Raw genomic sequence first — 22,035 nt, 5'->3', positions numbered from 1 at the left:
GCTTGCTGTGTTGTTAGTTCCTTTCAAGATCCAGCAACCAAGGTTTCATGTCTGATCTTGAAGTCCAAATTGTTGTCACTTTTGGTATATCCATAATAATTGCTTCTCCCATTAATTAGAACTACTCTGGCGAAAATTGATAGGATGTTTAAATGTCGTATCACTTTTGTGCAGATCCATTCACGGATGCCACCGGTGAAAACTCGAATACATACATATATGTATACAACTTATCTCCTTTTGTTGCTTCAATGTCGAGCCTCAACCATTTACGATATTGTGATCACAGGTTATTCAACTTCAAGGTGACCAGAGAAAGAACATGTCGATGTTCCTCGTTCAGGTAACTCTAGCCGACCGTACCCAGTGTAGTTCATACGAGTTCAGCATATGTATCTATATGTACATATGTATTAAAGTGCTAGATTTTCTAAATTTTGGGGTTTTGCAAAACAGGCTGCAATTGCAAAGAAGGAATACATAAAAATTCATGGTTTTTAAGCAGCTGAAAGCAGTGTAGCAGATTGATCTTTGTGTAGTACACCATTGTAGCTAAAACTAACTGCTACAATTACAACTGAACTGATAATATCAGTGTATTTGGTGTTTGTAAATCAACTTGTTCTTGTTTACACTCTCCACCTTGCATTTGGTGGGTAAATATATGCCAGATGTTTGTAATTCTGGAAGATGATACAAAAATTTCTCACTTGATGATCGATCCTAGTCCCAAGGACTTGATGAACACTCGCCGGGCAATTTTAGAAATCGTTCATAATCCTTGTGATAATCATAAATGACAAGGTTTCTCTTAACCCAAGCCTGATCCATATTCTGGGAATGAGATAGATGCCAAGCTTGTTACTGATCCCACCAGTTCATGGCAGTGGTTGGTACGAAGTCCGGGTACGGGTCTTCCCATTGACAACCCTTGATGCCGAAGTCCTTGTAAGAGGACACAAATGGGGCCTTGTTACAGCCTGTTTCTCATGGGCATCTCTGGTTGCCCATTCTCTGAACACATCTGCAACACCCTTAAACTAAATCAATGGAACACAAAAGTACAATGGTAATATATCATGTTAATGTCTATAAAATTTGTCGGGGGAAAAAAAGCATACATAGTAAGCTGTTACAACACCGGCGGATTCACCTTCGACCGGCTTCATTTCCATGCTAAACCAACCGAATCTGTATCTTTGCTTGGTTTGAAACTCGCACCCTATACAAGCACAGACAGAAACAGATTAAGATCATGGTAGATTTGAAGCAAGTTTTAGAACCAGAAACAAATGTTTTCAGGCAATCAAATTGTATTACCAGTTACAACTCCATCTTCATCACCCATAACTTTCTTTTACCACATGCAAGATCATGTCTATGATCATACCGTACATATAGATGAATGTGAAGTAAATCAACAAAAACTATAACTTAATTGATTCATGCAACCAAATCTTTAACATCATTTACGTCTGTGTTTAAATTTCAGAATCGACAAGCCTTTGTAAACAAAAACAAGTTTAACTACAAATTGAAACAATCCTTGTTTTGTTCTACCGTGAGTAATGGGAAGAAGGCAGCAAAAGCAGAGGTCATGTGATCTAAACGAAAAATAAATTTATTTTACAAGAATGGTCATCCCTGACAGTTTGGCCGAGTGGTCTAAGGCGCCAGATTTAGGCTCTGGTCCGAAAGGGCGTGGGTTCAAATCCCACAGCTGTCAGTAAGACTTTTGAAATCTGGTATATTGAGATCAAACGACGTCGTTTTACCCGAACTCAAGGTCAAGGAAGTCAACTAGTCAACGTCTTCTTGTCCAGTCTGAAAACAAACTCAAGCTCTTTCTAGCCAAATCCACAATCCCAAAGCCAAGCAATGGTGATCTCTTCAACCCCCACTTATCTCTTTTTCCTTTCCCTTGTTCTCTTCCTTTCAATTCCCACTGCCGAATCAGAATCGGAATCGGAACTCGTAGCCGATCTCCTCGCCCTTCAGTCCGAATCCAAATCGGGAGTCAGAACTCCATCTCCTCGAACTCCGCCGAGAGTTCGCCCTTGTCGCCTCTTCCTTCATCACCAACCACAACAACTCCAACACTAAACTCTTCTTCGCCGACATCGAGTTCCGCGAATCCCAATCCTCTTTCCACCTCTTCGGCGTCAACTCCCTCCCCCACATCCGCCTCGTCGGCCCCAACGCCAAATCTTTTAAGGATGACTCCGAGCAGATGGACCAGGGCGATTTCTCTCGATTGTCTGAGTCTATGTCCGAGTTCGTCGAGTCGAGAACTAAACTAACCGTGGGTCCCCTCCATCGTCCTCCCATTCTTTCGAAAACGCAAATGGGTCTCATCCTTGTACTTTTGTTGATCTCTACTCCGTTCGTCGCTAAAAACATCTTCGCCGGGCAAACGTTCTTACACGATCCCAAGATTTGGCTTTCCGGCGCCGTTTTTGTTTATTTTTTCAGTGTTTCAGGTGCAATGCATAATATAATTAGGAAAATGCCGATGTTTCTGGTGGATAGGAACGACTCGAATAAAATTATTTTCTTTTACCAAGGATCGGGGATGCAGCTCGGAGCGGAAGGGTTCTCCGTGGGTTTTCTATATACAATTGTGGGATTGTTGCTTGCTTTCGTCACACATTTGCTTGTTTATGTTAAGAACGCGAAAGCCAAGCGTGTGGTGATGCTTTTTGCGATTTTTGTTTCCTTTTGGGCGGTGCAGAAAGTGATTTTCTTGGACAATTGGAAGACTGGATATGAGATTCTTGGATTCTGGCCTACCAGTTGGAGCTAAAGGCAATTTCTTTTTTGTTTCCTATGGTGCTATAATTCGAACTACGGTTTCAATAATTGCAGAATTTAGTTGATAATTTGATATCAATTTTAGATGTTTAGATGTATAACTCTGCGAAAGGTTTTGCTTACAGAACGTTACATTGTTAAAAGCTCACATCTTTCCATGAAAAAAATACATTAGCTATAAGATTTTCTGATGTTGATCATAGTGTTCCATCGAGTTCTCTCTGTTATTTTTGTGCTGCACATGGTTTCTAATTTTCTTAGCGATTCTTTGTTTTATCTGTTTAGGTTTGATCTTTATTGTTAGCCGTGTGATGTCGGTTCTCTCAGTGTATGCATGAAAGCTTATGCTTATCAGGTATAGTCTTTATGAAGGATTAGATTTGCTGCCCTTATCTATTTATACAATCTGTTTACTTGTAAGATTGGAAAATATCTTGTAGGATTTCATATTTTAAGCTACAAAGTAGCCATGTGGACTATGAGAGGCATAGTTAAGGTTTGTAAAGGTTAATTGTATCGTAGGTTCGTTTACTTTATAACTATGCCCTTTTGACATTCTCTGCTGAATCTGGGTTTTACATATTGAAGGCCCTTTGGATGAGTATCAGGACTAACATCTGTTTGCTAGTATTGAGTTACATGATCCCCTGGACCATCCTTTAACAGCTCAATTTAGTCGGGCCTTTGACACATTTTACCTGCCCTGACTCTTCTTAGGTGTTGTTTACGGCTAAGTTTGCCGAGTTTAGCTTTATATACCAAAGTACATGGTCTGGTCATCTCAGTCACATGTGGAACGTGAGGCCTTTGATTACCAATAGCCACATTTGGAGAGGTAAACCTCTCTTTTGTGATGTCCATTCTTCCAAATGACTGCATACTAACTTTGAAGGTCTTTTTTTCTCTTCTTATGGCTTATACTCCATGTTGGGTGCAATATTCCATGGAATCAGAATGTGCCAGCAAACCGTTTAAGTGGTTTAGGTTATTTTTGATGCATAGTTTGAACACTTATTTTTGTATTAAGTCTTTTTTTTTTTACAAAAACTATTCAGTTTTAAAGTGATAAAATATTAATATTTTAGTTTAATAAGATTCAACCCTACTATCCTAATTCATAACATCACTAGATGAAAACAATAAACCAGTGTACATATCCCACAACAAATAATCGTTCACGAATCTTGTGGTTTCTTAATCAAAACTAACAAAGTTACCGCCATTCCCTCTTCCTTCTTATATCATCTCTCTACAACCCTCTCTTCATCAAACTTCATCTTTCCTTTCTCTTTTCTCTTCCCTTGCTTCTCAAGAAAAAAACAATCCACCCCTTTCTCTATTTGATTAAAAGTTACCTTGTTCGCATGCTTTCTCGATCATTCATCAAAAGTGACAGCAAATTACACCATGTCTGGCAAGATCAAAGGCATCTACAAAGGTTTCAAGTCCATTTCCCACATCTTTGGTAATACTCTTTTTTTTTTCTCTCTTTAAACATACAACAAATATGAAATGTATTGTATTTGAACACTACATCAAAATATGTTTTTTGCGGCCTTTTTTTAGTTATATAGCGGTTTTTTTAAGCGTCGCTAAAAACCCTTATCGCGTAAAAGCAAAAGCTGCAAAAAGCACAGTTGAAACGAACACCGCAAAAGTTTGCGGCGTTTGTGAACGTCAAACGCTGCTAAAAGTTATGATTTTTAGCGGCATTTTTTTACAAACAACGCTAAAGGTTATGATCTTTAGCGGTTTTAAGAAAACAACACTATTTATATTTTCTTTAGTGGCGTTTGTTCCTAAAAATGCCGCTAAATGTTCTTACATATAGTGATGTTTGTGAACGTAAAACGCCGATACTGACTATATATTTAGTGGCGTTTTATTATACAAATGCCACTAATTAGAACTGATTTTTCAAATGATGTTTTATGCTCTTTTATTTCCAAAATTTAAAATTTCAACCTGTAGCATTATCCAACAAACTTGAAATTCATAATAATAAATCATAGTTTACATTAAAGTGAAATATAATGTAGTTCAACATTGTTAGCTAGAATAAACAAAACATATATCTAAAATAACACCAAAGATCCAACACCTCTCGATTAATCATTATTTGTTTATTCCTCCTCTTGAGAAGCTCGAACAATCCGCAATTCACTTAATTTTCTCTTGGGCATAATATCTGCAACAAACAAACAACAATTTTAGTGAAAATATTACTATTAATGAATATATTGAATGGCAACATGTTATAAGTTATAATATTATAAATAAATCAATTAAGATATAAAATCTTACTATATAAATTCTCCTTGCCATCCGTTTCTGATTTCTCATAGAGCACTTGTCTAGACTATTTTTCAGAGAGTCGGCCTCTTCAGCTACTTGTTCAACTTTTCTGTTTGCCAAATATAAATAACCTCAAGGTGTAAGACAATAAAACTAATATGATTTACAATAACATCGGGCATGGTAATCGAAAATCATCAAATCAGCTCTACCTCTTTTCAAATTTCACCAAAGCAAGGCACACCTCTTAACCAAGTAAAGAAAAATTCTAACAATGCATGTTTTGACATGTTTTTAACCAGTATGTGGTAAGCAGTTGTGACTTGTGAGTGACATTAGGTATAGAGTCAACATATTTTCCGGTTTGTGGTAACCAGATTGCACTGATGGGACCAAAGTTGAGAAATATATATACGTACACACACACACACATTTTCCAGATTTTTAGGTCATTACTAGCTTAGAAGGAATAATCAGTCGGTGTTGCTCAATTATTAAGGAATAACGAGTCAGTGTTGCTCAATTTGTTCCTATTCCCTTCAGTTTACTCGCTTGGTCAGTTTACAAATACAAAATATAAGCCACTTCTAACTCACATTTGTTTCTATGCGGATTACAAAAGTTCAAACATACCAGGAAAGCTTTTTTTCTTGGCAGTTGGCACAGAGTAATAGTGGTCATGTCCATGACAGAGATCTTTAGAAGTCACCTCATGATAAGCTACTTATCATGAAGACGAGCATTTGGAGTACACCTAGGATCATCATCGTAAACCCCGTCACCATTTGTGGCTTTCAGTACAACCCCTGCATTGACTGGGCCAAAAAATAGAACATTAATTTTATTTCAAACAATAGCATTATGTTGGCATTAACAGAAACAATAGCGTTATATTGACATTAACAGAAGCTTTACTGAAAAAACAAAAGTTGAACAAAATCCCATTTTAGATCTGTTAACACTATTTCAACAAAATTCATTTGTGCAACAAGACTTATATATAGTACAGTTCAATAGTGTCAGTGGCCTTGGATATATTTCATCCTACGTCAATATACCTTCTGGAAAGGGGTGTAAACGGGCAGTGTTGCTCAGTAGCTTCGGGTTTGGCTACAAAAAATTAAACGGGCAGTATTGTTCAATTCAAGTGTAAACGGGCAGTGTTGCTCTAAAACACTCCGTAACTAAAATTAAACTTTCATTAATAAATAGTTCTATGAAACAATGAGGAAATAAACGATCATCGCCAATCAATTATCCAAGACCTAAATCTTTCGAAGATTAAAGGCATTATTGGATCAAATTGAGAAAATAAAGCTAAATAATAAAATCAAATACGGAGAAATGCAAGGAAGAAAATAGCAAAAACACTAGAATATTCATAAACTAGCAAATTATGATGTTGTGATATAAGGTGTTAAATTTACTTCGTTGCGTTTCTATTTTAGAATACAAATGATAATCGAATACTTTGATTAGGGTTGACATTTGTGACATTCCTAGTTCTTAGTGAGCAAGGAAAAATACTCCACATGGGAGCGAAACTTTTATTTTATTACTTGAAACAAGACATGCTAATATTTAGATTAAGAAAGTTGACTCTCATTCAAATGTTTCCTTCTATTGCTTTTTCGTTTCTTGCTTTGACGGTCATGAGTTGTACACTTAATAGCAATAACGCTGACCTTACTCCTCATGATCTTGAGGCAAAATGTACTCTGAGGAAACAGAGGTAAGACAAAGGGAATTCTCCAATCAACCGAATATAGCACAAACAATGGCTCACAGGGATGGAATTTGATTGAGCATCAAGAGTCCATCCATCCATCCAAGCACTCCACTCTTTGAATGTCTCCCACAAATCACCTAGCACGAAATACGGCTGAAATTCTCCGTCACATGTCCTTCACCCTCTTATCGTCCTCTGCCACATCCATATTCAAATATCAATCTCTTTTTTGAAAAATAAAATAAATATACTCAATCTCCAAAAATATATCGCAAATTACACTATAAATAGATTATTTACACAGTTACACAGTCTTCAAGTGATTTTCAGTTTCACTACTCAATAAACAGTCAAACACTCAAATTAAAACATCATATATCTTACTTCAAATTAGAACTCACTCGAAATCTACAACGGAAACTAGCTTAAACCAAACAAACGCAAAAACAATTAAAAAAATTAACAAAAGTATCTTATCATTTTGAGATTGAATGAACCTTAGAGAGATAAAGTGCGGGGACGGAAGGAATGACCGAGTCCAAAAACTGCTCCAAATTACTAAAAGGAGAGATGACCGGCTCTGAAACAGGAACCAAAACCGGTTTACGATGGTCAGTTGAAGCAACACCTTTCTCCGGCTCCCGGTCCACATTAGATTGGGTGACCGTAACGTCGCTTTGAGCCCTCTGTAACTTTGTAGGTAAACTATAAACGGCGGAAACCGGAAAGAAAAGAAGATGAAAAAGGGCTAGGGGTTTTAGGAGATTAAAACTCAAACTTTGCGGTGTTTTCAATTTCAAACGCCACTAATGTGATACCAATTGCAACATTTTATCAAAAACGCCACTAAACGTTAACTCTATTGCGGCGTTTATGAGAACAAACACCACTAATGCACGCTATAATTACGACGTTTATTACACAAACGCCACTACAACACGTCATATTTTTGGCGGCATTCGTCAAAAAAGCCACAATATATGTACCCTTTTGTGGTGTTTGTCGAAAAAAACCACTAAAGTACTAGGTTTTAGCGGCGTTTGTCTAAAAACGTCAAGATATATGTACCCTATTGCGGCGTTTGTTTAAAAGCGCCACTAAAGAACTATTTTGTTGCGGTGTTTGTTTAGAAATTCCACTAAAGTAAGATTCTCTAGCGTCGCTTGTTTAAAAACAACACTAAAGTACTATCTTAGCGGCGTTTGTCAAATAAACGCCACTAAAGTATGATTTTTAGTGGCGTTTGTTGAAAAACGCCGTGACTAACGCCGTTATATACCTATTTTCCTGTAGTGGAACATGTTTTTTCTGGGTTGGTTTTGATTGTAGCCGTGAAGGAGCGAGAAATGGAAATTGGGAACCCCACAGATATTAAACATGTGGCACACATTGGTTGTGATCACTCTTCCACCATTGCTCCCAGTTGGGTATGTTCAACATTTTGATTCAAAAACCACAATTTGTGTAGACCAAACTGTGTTGTGTCCATCTCTTAATTGTTAAACTTGGCCTGGATTTGTATACAGATGAATGAATTCAAGACTGGTCCCGGTGAAACAACAAAATCAACCGGGAAAACCAGAGTTTCTCATCCTACAACTCTTTCAACACCCTCCTCTCATCAATCAATGGAGTCTAAAGCAACCATAGAGATGAAGAGAAACCGGTCTTGCATGGATCTTCCCAATGTTACGATGAAACGAAAAAGAAGAAAGAAGAGCACTTCCATTGCCGAGTCTTCTTCCACGAAATCTCAACGACGATTATCGAAGACGAATGCAACATCCTTGGAAATATAGACATCATCATGCATGATTACTTCTTATTAATATATTTAAGATATTCATGAAGAACAAAGAAACTTGGAATTAATTTCAATAAAACTTGTATAAATTAGAGTTACTATGTAATTTAAAAATATATCTGAACCTGAAATCAAATTCGAAGGATGCGAGACTTGTCTACATGAAACAGAAGGTAGCTGGTTTTATGCAAGAAAGTTGTATTTCATTTGGTTGGTAAACTTATACTAATTCGGATGATTGGATTCCGATTAAGCTTGTAAAGGAATCTAATTATTTTATGGATGAAAATAATAAATTTCTTTGATATTTAAGTATCTTATTCTTTATTTATTAATTTATAAATATATATATATATATATATATATAATTTAAGATATTTTAAAAGAATCAAATTTCATATTGTTTTAAAAGAAATCATGAAAGTTTTGTTTACAAGTCATTATTTAATTTATACGAGTTAAGTTGAAGTGTTAAACTCGTGTCGTATGCATACGAATCGAGTCAAATTTTTATATAATACTTTTATTTTATTGATTTTGTAAAAGAATCCGAGAATAGTAAATGATTTCATTGATCACTTTTGTTATTGTAAAAGAAAAAACCGTAGCGAATGTCGATAATTATGTCAAAGTTGTTATCAGTTACCTGTAATTTTGTTAAAATCATTCTTATTTGTCGATCATAATAAAAACTTTTTTATTTCCCTAATTAATTCAACCCCATTCCCAAATCTCTATTGTTAGAATATTTCAACCTGAGGATGCATTGAACATGATCTCTGTTTCCAGCTTTAACTATCTAAATGAAATTAAAGTGAAAATTTCCTTGCCCTGCTTAAGCTGGTAAAACTGTTATTGTAGTAAAATTTCCCTTCGCCCCCCTTTACTTTGGATACTTTTTCTGTTAGTCCCAAATATTCTAAATATTTCTAATTAATAGTTATAAAACTACATTTTAACCTTAGTAAGAATTTATTATTCAGTCCCCATCTCTAGATAAACTTTCCTAACTTCACCTAATTTAGAAGATATTTTTGCCCCAAAAAGTGTAGGGCTGACTTAAAGTCAAGCAGTACACACCACCCGTACTTGAAAGAGTGGATGAAAATAGATCATTTTAAACAGAACAAATACTTACCAAAACTTGCCTCCATTCCCGAAACACATTATGGGAAAACAGTACTAATTGGGCAAGGCAGCCTCATAATTCTCACTCCCTTCGAAATTCGACAAAACATCTCATAATAAGTCCCTTCAAAGATTCAATTAAACTCGTATTTGTCACGTAACATACGATGATTATACATTGAAACATGTTCAATGTAGCATGCATTCCTCAACTCGAAACATTCCAACGGTAATAGCGACAACTTCTCCGTTTTCGGTTTATAGCATCAATTCGGTTTCGAGATTTCAAATCGAGAACTTCTTTTAGCCAGTACATAAAACATAGTTGTTGATTCATCAAAATAGTTGTCATTGGTAATAAAGGAAGTTGGTGTGTTTCTTTCAGTAATCTTTATGAAACCTATACTCGAGCATTGATTGAAGTATGGTGTGCACATTTATTTGGACTCAATTATATCGTTCAACCTCCAGAACTGGTCCATTTATATACGATCGAAGATATGTGATTAGGACATTGATGATCTGATTACGGGACCAAACTCTTAGCCAAAGTGAGCTCTGGTGAAGCTAATCAATATTTTCAAGTGATCTTCGATTCTAGAATCAGTGACTGTTGCCAAGTACTTTTTACAGTTATTTCTCAATATCCATTTAGCTTAAATATGAGTGGAAATGAATCGAGTTTGAATAAATAAAATTATGTTTTTATTTATTTATTTTAGAAGATGTACATGTTCGTTTAAATTTTCAATATTATATTTTTGCTCGTTTATTTATTTTTTAAGGTGTTCGTTTGTTTAGTGTTTGCAAACATGTTTGTTTAATGTTTAAAAACATATTTGTTTGATGTTTGACAACTAACACTCTCCTTTTTAGTCTTTTATTTGCAAGCCGGAAAAAATGATGAAATTACCTCACTAGTCATTAAGTTAATTAGGCTTCACAATTTGAACTTCAAAGTTCACTTTACGTTCAATTTATTTCGTATTTTTCACCAATATTTAAAATAAAACAAAGGAAAAAGAGAACCGAGTAAACGAGCCAATATATAAGCTTATAAATGAGTCGATAAACAAGCTTGTTCGTAAACATAAACGAGCAGAACATAATTATATTTTGTGTTCGTTTGTTTATTAAATGAATATAAAAAATTTATTCGTACTCATTTTTTAGCTTAATAAATAAATATAAACAAATGATATACCAACGGTTAATAAAATGTTATGTTTATTTACTCCCCTTCTTGTAAAGCTTACATAATGGGTAAAGAAAGCAATTAACTAAACCTTTCCAAGAATAACATCAAAACTATGCATACTTAAGACAAATAATTATTACATTGTCATGTAAAAAACATATACTTAATTGTGAACCCTTCTAAGTTATCATAATTTGGTATTTAAAAGTTTAAAATCAATTGTATGCTAGATAAAGATGATTATAGTCTTAAAAGTAGAAAAATTAATATCATTTATATTAATAACTTCTATGAAATTTTAAAATTATATATAATTATCCTATTATTTATTCATATATTATCATAGTGTCCAAAACTTTCTTACAATATTTTAAAAAATAAAAAAAATTATAATTAATGATATAATTTTATTTTTAAGTTAACCTAATATATTTTAATAAAACTAATTATCTTTATTCTTACAATGAATTTGAACTTTATTGTAATTCACATATAATAATTGTTTTATCACATGATTCTTTTATCACACCATTGATTTTTCTAAAATAATTATTGTAATGGAAGAGAGAGGATACAAAATATAGAATATATAAATCAATTAAGTTACTTCACTGATAAAAAGTGTTGTTTTTTATAGAAAATTTGAATTTGAGTACATGTGGGTGTGCATTATCGATGACTAAAAAAGATTTTAAATAAATGTTTTATTATAATCAGTTAAAGTATTCAATAAAATATATAATATTATACTTTTCTTCGAGAATCATTTTAAAGTTCATGTCTAATAAAAAATATTAGAAAAAGTATGGAAGTTAATATATGTTACAATATAGTGTGGTAGCTAATATTAAAGAACTATCCAAACAAAATTAAAGCAAAACCTATGGAAAATGACAATAATTTAGTGTTTTTTGAGCTGTTGGTTTTTCCTTTCATTGTCGTAATTAATGTATACATATATATGTCTAAGGAAGAGACAGGACTGAATTTTGTTTTAAAATTATGAGATTTGCACCATAGATTTTGGTAGGCCAAGCCAATGTAATGGATGCATACGTATGCATGTATCGACATTATTATACATATATAATGCTTCTGAAATCTGCAAATGCAGAACAGTCTGTACTTTTCAGACTCATCCTGTACTCTTCAGACTCAGCCTGTACTCTTCAGACTCAGCCTGTATAAACTGTATATATATATATGCATGGTTATTAGAAAAAAAACCTATGGATATTGAAGCTGGGGTGAAAACCTTGTTGAAAGCTTTGGAAAGTAAATTTAAACAAAGGGAAGGGAAGATGCTTTTTTCTATATCACTAATAATTAAAGCTCTCACCCACCACTAATGCTCTGCAATTAACTCCTTGGCTGCCACATCCTCTCCAGCTGCTTCATCAATTCTCTTCATTTTTCTTCTCTACCATTGTCCTCTCTCTTGGTAGTAGGTTTCTGCCAAAAACCACCGTGGCCGTGGGATTTTTCCAGTGACCCCAAACTCTTAAAGACCCTCCTTTTTCATTAATCTTTCTCAACAAATGCTCAAAAGGGTTTCCTTTGTTGACAACATTTTCCCCCATTCTCTCTTTCATATAGCATTTGGTTATATAATATTCTGCTAACTTAAAGAGAGCGTACAAAATCAGTGTTTAGACATTTCAAATCAACCCTAATAAGGAATCCGAATCCTAGAATCTAACAAGCAAGAAGGGAGACAGATATCTGCAACTTGTACGGCTGCTGGTGGTTAGGGTTTCAAAAGTCATCGGTTGTCTATGTTTCCCAACATGATGTTTCCAATGACCGACTCGCCATTGCATTTAAGACAAGAAGGTGGTTGCTCTATGCTCTCAGTCGTCTTCTCCAATAATCTTTAAGGTAATTTTTTTTGCTGCTCTTTTCTCCTAGTTTCTTTCACTTCGTCCATGGGGATAGAAAGAATAGCCTGATTTAAGAAATCAATGGTTTTTTTTAGGGTTTGACTATTAGGTTATTTGAAGAAAGATCCTTCTCTGGATAAGCGAATTTTGGTATATGGATTACAGCTCCATGGTTTACTTGCTATTTTTTTTTTTAAAGTTTGTACCTTCCATTATTAAGCACCGGTTTTGACTTTGTTTATCTTCCTTCTAGACCTTTTTTATACTTTGTTCTTAGTTGTTTTGTTTTCTTCTTCTACCTTTATTATTCCTTTTCGCTGTTCTACTGTTTTTTTTCCTCCCGTTATTTTACTCATCTTGTCTTGGCAGAACTCATAAGCTGAAGCTCCATAGGCTATATTTGAGCATTTCGTTAGCATGTTTAGCCCCAACTTATTCGAGAGTTCCCATATGTTCGACATGACTCATAAGAATTCTGAGAGTGAACTAATGGGGAATATCAGGGATGATGATTATGAGATCATATCTGGTACTGAAGCTATGGATGCTCCCTCGGGTGATGATCAAGATCCTAACCAACGCCCCAGAAAGAAGCGTTATCATCGTCATACTCAGCGTCAAATCGAGCAGATGGAAGCGTAAGTCTTTTTTTTTTTTTTTTGCCATTGTTCATCTTTACAGAATGAATTATTTTTGTAATTTTGAGACTTTGTTGCTCAGATTCTTTAAGGAGTGCCCTCACCCCGATGATAAGCGAAGGAAAGAGCTTAGCCGCGAGCTAGGGTTAGAGCCTCTACAAGTCAAGTTTTGGTTCCAAAACAAGCGCACCCAAATGAAGGTAGATATCCTCATATCCATGTCTACGTACTCTGTAGTAAGATTTCCTATCCTAGCTTAACTGCTGGATTTTATCTTCATTAACAGGCCCAGCATGAACGCCATGAAAATGCTATATTGAAGGCTGAGAATGAAAAGCTCCGTGCTGAGAACAATAGGTACAAGGAAGCTCTCAGCAATGCTACATGCCCCAGCTGTGGAGGCCCAGCTGCTCTTGGAGAGATGTCATTTGATGAGAAGCATTTGAGAATAGAAAATGCTCGGCTAAGGGAAGAGGTATCTGAAAAATGCTACACACCAACACTCTTCTTCTTTTTATTAACTTATTAGGTTTCTTTGTTCTTCTATTACAGATTGATAGGATATCTGGAATAGCAGCTAAATATGTTGGCAAGTCTTTACCTTCCTTTACTCACCTTTCTTCTCACTTACATTCACGCTCTGTTGATCTTGGAGCTAGCAATTTTGGGACACAATCAGGATTCGTAGGGGAAATGAACCGCGGTGGTGATCTTCTAAGGTCTGTCTCTGGACCTACAGAAGCGGATAAGCCTATGATTGTTGAGCTTGCTGTTGCTGCAATGGAGGAACTAATCCGATTGGCTCAATCTGGGGAACCATTGTGGTTTCCTGGGGATAATTCTACAGACGTGTTGAATGAAGATGAATACTTAAGAACTTTCCCTAGGGGACTTGGATCAAAACCCTTGGGGTTGAGGTCTGAAGCTTCAAGGGAATCTGCAGTCGTCATTATGAATCATGTCAACCTAGTTGAGATTCTCATGGACGTGGTACGATTTCCTTTCCAAATTTGGGTCCGTTATACAAAATTAGATGATCCACCCCACTTATTAAAATCATTGATTTTCAGAACCAATGGTCAAGTGTGTTCTGTGGTATTGTTTCAAGGGCTATGACTCTAGAAGTGCTATCAACTGGTGTTGCAGGAAACTATAATGGAGCTTTGCAAGTGGTAATGAGCACTTCGATTCGTTTTTTTTCCCGATTCGGCCTTAAGATTAACATCTTCCATTTTCAGATGACGGCCGAGTTTCAAGTTCCTTCACCACTTGTACCAACTCGGGAAAATTACTTCGTGAGGTACTGTAAGCAGCATATTGACGGAACTGTTGGAAATAAAACGCTCACACAAACAACTTTTATTGAAACTCAAACAAATATTACAAGAGTACTCTCACTCAAAAACAAGAACTACAACTCACTCTTATAAGACTTTGCTTCTTCACTCACTTAGAAGCTCTTAATTTTTCTTGATGCTTAAAACTAAAATGGGAAGGGGTATTTATACTACTCAAGAACAATCCTACACCACACAAATTCAACAAATATCTAACTCTCACCTAACTAAATTGATGTAAGCAATGACATCATTAATTAAATGATGTAAGCAATGACATCTTTAATTAAATGATGTAAGTAATGACATCAATTTAGTTTGGGTTTGGGTTTAGGCTCCCATAATGGATCAAGTTTATGATCCAACACCCTCCCGTAAACTTGATCTCGTGACCCCTAGTAGGTTCCTTAATCTTAAGAAGTCTTCGCTGGTCAGTGGCTTGGTAAAAATATCAGCAACTTGATCTTGTGACTTCACATATTCAACTTCCACATCTTTTCTTGCAACACACTCCCTTATATAGTGGTAGCGAATATCAATGTGCTTGCTTCGATCATGGAATACTGGATTCTTCGCTAAGGCAATGGCTGACTTGTTGTCGACACAAACCTTGGTAGGCTCTTCTTGTATCAAACCAATCTCCTTCAATAGATTTCTAAGCCAAATTGCATGACAAACACATGAGGTGCAGCAACATATTCCGCTTCACAAGTGGATAATGTGACAATCGGTTGTTTCTTTGATCCATGTGAATGCAATATCTCCCATGAAAAATAATCCAGTAGTGCTCCTTCGATTATCTATGTCTCCACCCCAATCACTGTCGCTATATCCAACAAGCTTGTAATCATTAGAAACTGAATAGAACAAGCCAAAGTCAATTGTACCTTTCAGATAGCGAAGAATTCTCTTTGCAGCTTTAAAATGGGTGGTTGTTGGGGATTCCATGTAACGACTAACCAATCCAACTGCTGAAGAATATCGGGTCTCGTGCAAGTTAGATAGCGTAGACTTCCTACCAAACTTTTGAAGAATGTTGGATCTACACACTTTCGCCTTCTTCATGTTTGGTCATCTTGATCCCGTATTCTGCCGGTGTGCTTATTGGCTTACAGTTCTCCATCTTGAACTTCTTCAATATCTCCTTTGCATAGCTTTCCTGTGAAATGAAAATTCCATCATTTTGTTGCTTAACTTCAATGCCAAGGTAGTACGCCATGAGCCCCATGTCTGTCATCTCGAATTCTTCATCATCACATCCTTGAATTCATTAAACACTTGGGTTGCTTCCATGCTCGTAGGGACATTTGTTGAAACCATTCTCTTGGAAGTACTTGTCGATTCGGCTATTCCATGCCCTTGGTGCTTGTTTTAGCCCGTAAAGAGCCTTCTTCAACTTCAACACCTTGTCTTCATGCCCTTTGACTTCATAGCCTGATGGTTGCTGAATGTAAAGTTCCTCTTCAAGACTCCATTTAGGAAGGCGGACTTTACATCCATCTGTTGTATCTTCCACTTGTTTTGAGCTGCCAAAGAAATGATTAGTCTGATAGTCTCCAATCGAGCAACAGGAGCAAAATACCTCATCATAGTCAATTCCAGCCTTTTGACTATAGCCTTTAGCAACTAGCCTCGCCTTGTGCCTTTCAATCTCTCCTTTGGCATTTTGCTTTGTTTTGTACACCCATTTGACACCTATCGCCTTATGTCCCTTGGGAAGTGAGGTAAGTTCCCATGTGTCATTCTTCTCGATGGCCTTGATTTCTTCGTCCATCGCATCTCTCCATTTCTTTTTCTTGTACCGCTTCTTGAAAGCTCACTGGTTCACAATCGGCAAACAAACAAAATAATGTAAGATTATCTTGTCGTTCAGTTACCTCATAGAGATCTCTAAGGCTTCTTGTGCGTTGCACAACTCTTTCACTTTGACTCCCACTTGACGATGATGAAGGTGATGAGTCTCCTTGAGTGGTTGATGTTGGTGAAGTGGGTGGAGTTGCAAGCTCTTGTTGAGATTCATCTAGTTGCTCCCTCATTGTCTGCTCATCTTCTTCAAACAGAGGAAAGAAATTGAAGTCATCTGTATGAGGATTAAAATCCCATTCTCCTTCTTCGTTGAAGACCACATCTCGACTAATCACAAACTTCTTATTGTCTGGATTGTACAACTTGTAGCCCTTCGAATTAGCATCATAGCCGATGAAGATAAAACTCTCGCTTTTATCATCAAGCTTCGTTCTTCTCTCGTCTGGTACGTGAACATGAGCTATACTTCCAAAGGTTCTCAAGTGGGAAATGCCAGGCTTTCTTCCACTCCATGCCTCTTGCGGTGTCTTTCCCCATACACTTCTTGTTGGAGATCGATTTGACAAGTAGACTGCACACGATACTGCTTCCGCCCAAAATTCTTTGGGTAGTTTCTTGCTTTTGAGCATGCTTCGTGCCATGTCGAGGATTGTTCTATTCTTTCTTTCTGCCACACCATTTTGCTGGGGGGATCTAGGAACTGTCATTGGTCGACGAATTCCATTTGCTTCACAGAACTCTTGAAACTCCCTGGAAGTAAATTCTCCACCTCGATCGGATCTCATGGCTTTGATCTTTCTACCGCTTTCTCTCTCCACTGCTGCTTTGAACTTCTTGAATACTTCAAAAACTTGACTTCTGTTTCAAGAAATATACCCAGGTTTTTCTTGAAAAATCATCAATGAAGAGAAGAAAATAGTTATTGTTACGAGAACTTGGCTTGATCGGTCCACACATCGGTATGGATGAGCTCAAGTGGCTTCTTAGCTCTTGTCTCTGACTCCTTTGGAAAGCTTTTCCTGAATTGTTTCCCGACTAGACACCCTTCACAGAGTTGGTCAGGATGGTTGATGTGAGGTAGTCCTTTCACCACTCCTTAACTTGGCTTGATCGGTCCACACACATCGGTATGGATGACTCAAGTGGCTTCGTAGCTCTTGTCTCTGACTCCTTTGGAAAGCTTTTCCTGAATTGTTTCCCGCTAGACACCCTTCACAGAGTTGGTCAGGATGTTGATGTGAGGTAGTCCTTTCACCATCTCCTTCTTAGATAGCTCTAGACCTCCAAAATTGAGATGCCCAAATCGAAGATGCCAAAGCCATGATGCATCTTTGTAGCAAGCTTTCAGACACTTTGCAACATCATTTTGTATGTGATCAAGAACATTCTATTCTTTGACATCGGCACTTTAGCAATGAAGTTATTCTTATCATCTTTTATAGAAAGATTATAATTATTCATAGATATCATAACCTTTCCTCTACCAGTTGCCCTAAACTTAAAATGTTACTTTTCATATTTGGGCACATAGTAGACATTTGAAATAAATTGATGTCTCCCATCTTTCAAACGGATAAGAATGTACTCTCCCTTTCACTGCTATTGTGGAATCATCTCCAAACGAAACATTTCCACTTACTGACTCGTCTAGCTCCACAACATGTCTTTCCTTCCACACATGTGATTGCTTGCACCACTGTCAAGATACCAGGAATTTGCTTGGCCACCATCAGTTTCCTTTCGTGCTAGAAGAAGAGTTTCTTTGCCATCTGTCTTTTCCTCCCGTAATTGGCCTTCTCCTCAATTTTGTTTGTTGGGAGCTCTACATTCTGAAGCATAATGCCCAAATTTTTGACAATTATAACATCGAATTGAGATTTGTCATACTTTGAGTTTGGATTAATTCTTCCACGGCCTCGTGTTGAGCTTTCTCCTTTCTCATGTTGTTGTTGGAATTGTTATTGTTGTAATTCCAGCCTCGTCCACGACCTCGACTTCCACCTCGTCCATGGCCTCTACCTCTGCCTTGGCCACGTTGGTTTTCTATCATTGCGTTGGCTCTCATGCATATCCTTGAGTTGCAGCTTGAGGAGTTGCTCAGTAAACTCATGCTTCTTTTTGCTTCTCTTCGTATGCTTGCAATGATCCTTGGAGCTGTTCGATCTTCATTTCTTCCAAGTCTTAGTTTCTTCAATCGTCACGACGATGTGCTCAAATTTGGGATCCAACGAACGGAGTATCTTCTCTATTATCCTCACATCGTCTAACTTTTCACCATTCTTTTTAATTGATTAGAAACAGCTACTACTCTTGAGAAATACTGAAATAGACTCAGATGCTTTCATGTTTAAGGATTCGAATTCACCTCTTAATGTTTGGAGACGAACCTTCTTCACTTGCTCGGATCCTTTGTAAGAGGTTTGCAGCTTCTCCCATGCTTCCTTGCTAGAGCTTGCACTTGAAATCTTTTCAAAAACCATCATCATCTAATGCTTGATAGATGAGGTAGAGAGCCTTCTTGTCTCTCTTCTTGAATCCTTCAAGTTGTCTTTTGATCTGGTGTAAGTAGCAAAAACATCATCATCCGCAGGCTCATTATAGCCTTTCTCTATGATATCCCACACATCTTGTGATCCAAGAAGTGCCTTCATTTTGATACTCCAATTGTCGTAGTTGTTGTTGTTGAGTGTCGGAACTTGGAATGGTGCCATAACCATTTGCCATATCTCTCAATATAATGAGATTTTTGTAAAATCCGATTGCACGGATGAATCCGGAACGATGAAAAAAACTTTGGAGGGACTTGGACCTCGGTCAAGGGCTCCAACTCGGCTGAATCGGCTCAACTCGGTGAGTCAACTCGATTTTCTGGCAGCAGTCTTCCGGCGGTGCGTGGCGGTGCGTCAGAACTCAGATTGAGAAAATTCTGGCGGCGGCGTATTCCTCTCGTCGAGACCTTCGATCTTTCCAACTCGCTCTGATACCACTTTGTTGGAAATAAAACGCTCACACAAACAACTTTTATTGAAACTCAAACAAATATTACAAGAGTACTCTCACTCAAAAACAAGAACTACAACTCACTCTTATAAGACTTTGCTTCTTCACTCACTTAGAAGCTCTTAATTTTTCTTGATGCTTAAAACTAAAATGGGAAGGGGTATTTATACTACTCAAGAACAATCCTACACCACACAAATTCAACAAATATCTAACTCTCACCTAACTAAATTGATGTAAGCAATGACATCATTAATTAAATGATGTAAGCAATGACATCTTTAATTAAATGATGTAAGTAATGACATCAATTTAGTTTGGGTTTGGGTTTAGGCTCCCATAATGGATCAAGTTTATGATCCAACAGGAACTTGGGCAGTAGTTGATGTTTCCTTGGATAATTTACGCTCTAATCCTGTGACCAAGTATAGAAGAAGACCATCAGGTTGTTTGATCCAAGAATCGCCAAATGGATACTCCAAGGTAAGTTACTCTTTATTTCAACTCATATGTATGTATGTATATGTATATCATGGCTTATTTTCGTGATACTTCAGGTTATATGGGTTGAGCATGTAGAAGTGGATGATAGAGCTGTCCACAACATATACAGGCCAGTAGTTAATTCCGGTCTAGCTTTTGGAGCAAAACGTTGGGTGGCGACATTAGATCGACAGTGCGAACGTCTTGCAAGTTCAATGGCGAGTAACATTCCAGCAGGGGATCTATGCGGTAAAACAACATTTACCGTCTTGTTTTCTTACAGATACCTTGTTGAACGCAGTGCACTTCATGTGTCTCTGATGTTACCATTCCGGTTACTTATTGATCTCTGCAGTTATAACAAGTTCAGAAGGGAGGAAGAGTATGTTGAAGTTGGCAGAGAGGATGGTGACCAGCTTTTGTACCGGCGTCGGTGCTTCTACGGCCCATGCTTGGACGACTCTAGCCGCAACAGGTTCCGATGATGTACGAGTAATGACCCGAAAGAGTATGGATGATCCAGGCAGGCCTCTTGGTATTGTTCTTAGTGCTGCAACTTCCTTCTGGATCCCAGTTCCATCGAAAAGGGTATTCGATTTCCTAAGGGATGAGAACTCTCGAAGTGAGGTACATTAAGCTTCCAATGTAGAGTTAAATCACTAATTTGCAGAATATTATACTAATTTGCAGCTTTAACCTGAATTTCTAGTGGGATATCCTATCAAATGGTGGCCTAGTTCAAGAAATGGCTCACATAGCCAATGGTCGTGATCCGGGCAATTGTGTCTCTTTACTGCGAGTAAATGTAAGTTGGCAATGGCAAGTCATCCATTAAGCTAACATTTTCCATGACAGTCATCCCATTAAGCTAACATTTTCCAATTGTAAACCAATCCACAGAGTGCAAACTCTAGCCAAAGCAACATGTTGATATGAGAGACAGCTGCAGGGTCCTATGTGATATATGCCCCGGTTGATATTGTCGCGATGAACGTCGTCTTAAGAGGTGGTGACCCGGATTACGTCGCGTTTTTGCCATCCGGTTTCGCAATTCTTCCTGACGGTCGAGGACATAATAATGGAGGAGGAATTCTCGAAATTGGTTCGGGTGGCTCTCTCCTTACCGTTGCCTTCCAGATTTTAGTTGATTCAGTTCCAACTGCAAAGCTTTCCCTCGGATCAGTGGCTACCGTCAATAGCCTAATTAAATGCACAGTTGAAAGGATCAAAGCTGCCGTAATGTGCAATAGTGCTTAATAAACCAAGCATAGATCGAACATAACTTCATCCTTTCTAATATTAGATATGGTAGGAGAACTCACCATTTTGTGAACACTATTAAAATTTGTCTAATTTCTTTCCATTTCATGTGCTATTGTTGAAGCATTAGTTTGGACTCTCCACCAACAAACATTTTGTTAGATTTTGCTTTAATTCCTGTTTTTGGTTCTTTTTTTTAATTTAATGAATAGTTTAGTTGTTGCCTTTGTTTTATGCATTTATTGTTAGATAATGAGATGTTGTTGAGTATGTTGGCTCGCTTAAGAGTTTTGTTAGAAGTTAGTTGATTCAACCTAATGTTATTGTTGATCCATAATTGTTTCATTTGAAAAAGAATGAGTCTCTCTAATTTCTTTGTTATTTGGATTTTTCTATTCTTAACCTATGTCGATTACTCTTTCACATTCGTCATCACCGTCAATAATAGATGTTGTCTTTCTAACATGCTATCAAAATCAACCTAATCTTATTGTTTACTCGTATTGGTTTCATTTGAATAGGAAAACTAGTGTGTCAATTTCCAGGTTATTTGATTTTTTAACCCTAACTCACATTCATCACTCCTTTATATTAGTCGTCAATTACTTTCCACTAGTTACTGTTGATATCGTCTTTTTCAGTTGGTGTTAGAGTTACCAGCAATCT

At 36.9% G+C, this 22,035-nt stretch overlaps 1 protein-coding gene, 1 non-coding gene and 2 pseudogenes across 2 annotated transcripts; all 4 read left to right on the top strand.

Moving 5' to 3' along the window:
- Window positions 1–1,646: 1,646 nt before the first annotated feature.
- On the top strand, window positions 1,647–1,726 carry TRNAL-UAG. The gene has a single exon. It is a non-coding gene; the product is annotated as a tRNA-Leu (tRNA).
- Window positions 1,727–1,863: 137 nt separating this feature from the next.
- On the top strand, window positions 1,864–3,006 carry LOC120217615 (annotated as a pseudogene).
- A 1,212-nt stretch (window positions 3,007–4,218) lies between these two features.
- Window positions 4,219–8,634, top strand: LOC120217364 (CRIB domain-containing protein RIC10-like). Its single transcript, XM_039214497.1, has 3 exons — window positions 4,219–4,276; window positions 8,165–8,262; window positions 8,362–8,634. The coding sequence occupies exons 1-3, from the start codon at window positions 4,219–4,221 to the stop codon at window positions 8,632–8,634; spliced, it is 429 nt and encodes a 142-aa protein (XP_039070428.1).
- A 4,605-nt stretch (window positions 8,635–13,239) lies between these two features.
- Window positions 13,240–21,368, top strand: LOC120217792 (annotated as a pseudogene).
- The last annotated feature ends 667 nt before the right edge of the window (window positions 21,369–22,035 follow it).

Source organism: Hibiscus syriacus, unplaced genomic scaffold, assembly GCF_006381635.1.
Source record: "Hibiscus syriacus cultivar Baekdansim isolate YM2019G1 unplaced genomic scaffold, ASM638163v2 tig00110187_pilon, whole genome shotgun sequence".
Classification (NCBI taxonomy): Eukaryota; Viridiplantae; Streptophyta; class Magnoliopsida; order Malvales; family Malvaceae; genus Hibiscus; species Hibiscus syriacus.
Note: the sequence above shows the minus strand (reverse complement) of the source record. Positions and strands in the feature narration are given on the sequence as shown.

Coding starts and splice junctions, on each gene's coding strand:
- LOC120217364 (XM_039214497.1), top strand. CDS start 4,219: ATGTCTGGCAAGATCAAAGGCATCTACAAAGGTTTCAAGTCCATTTCC. Junction 4,277..8,164: donor GTCCATTTCCCACATCTTTG/GTAATACTCTTT, acceptor TTTTGATTGTAG/CCGTGAAGGAGCGAGAAATG. Junction 8,263..8,361: donor CCACCATTGCTCCCAGTTGG/GTATGTTCAACA, acceptor ATTTGTATACAG/ATGAATGAATTCAAGACTGG.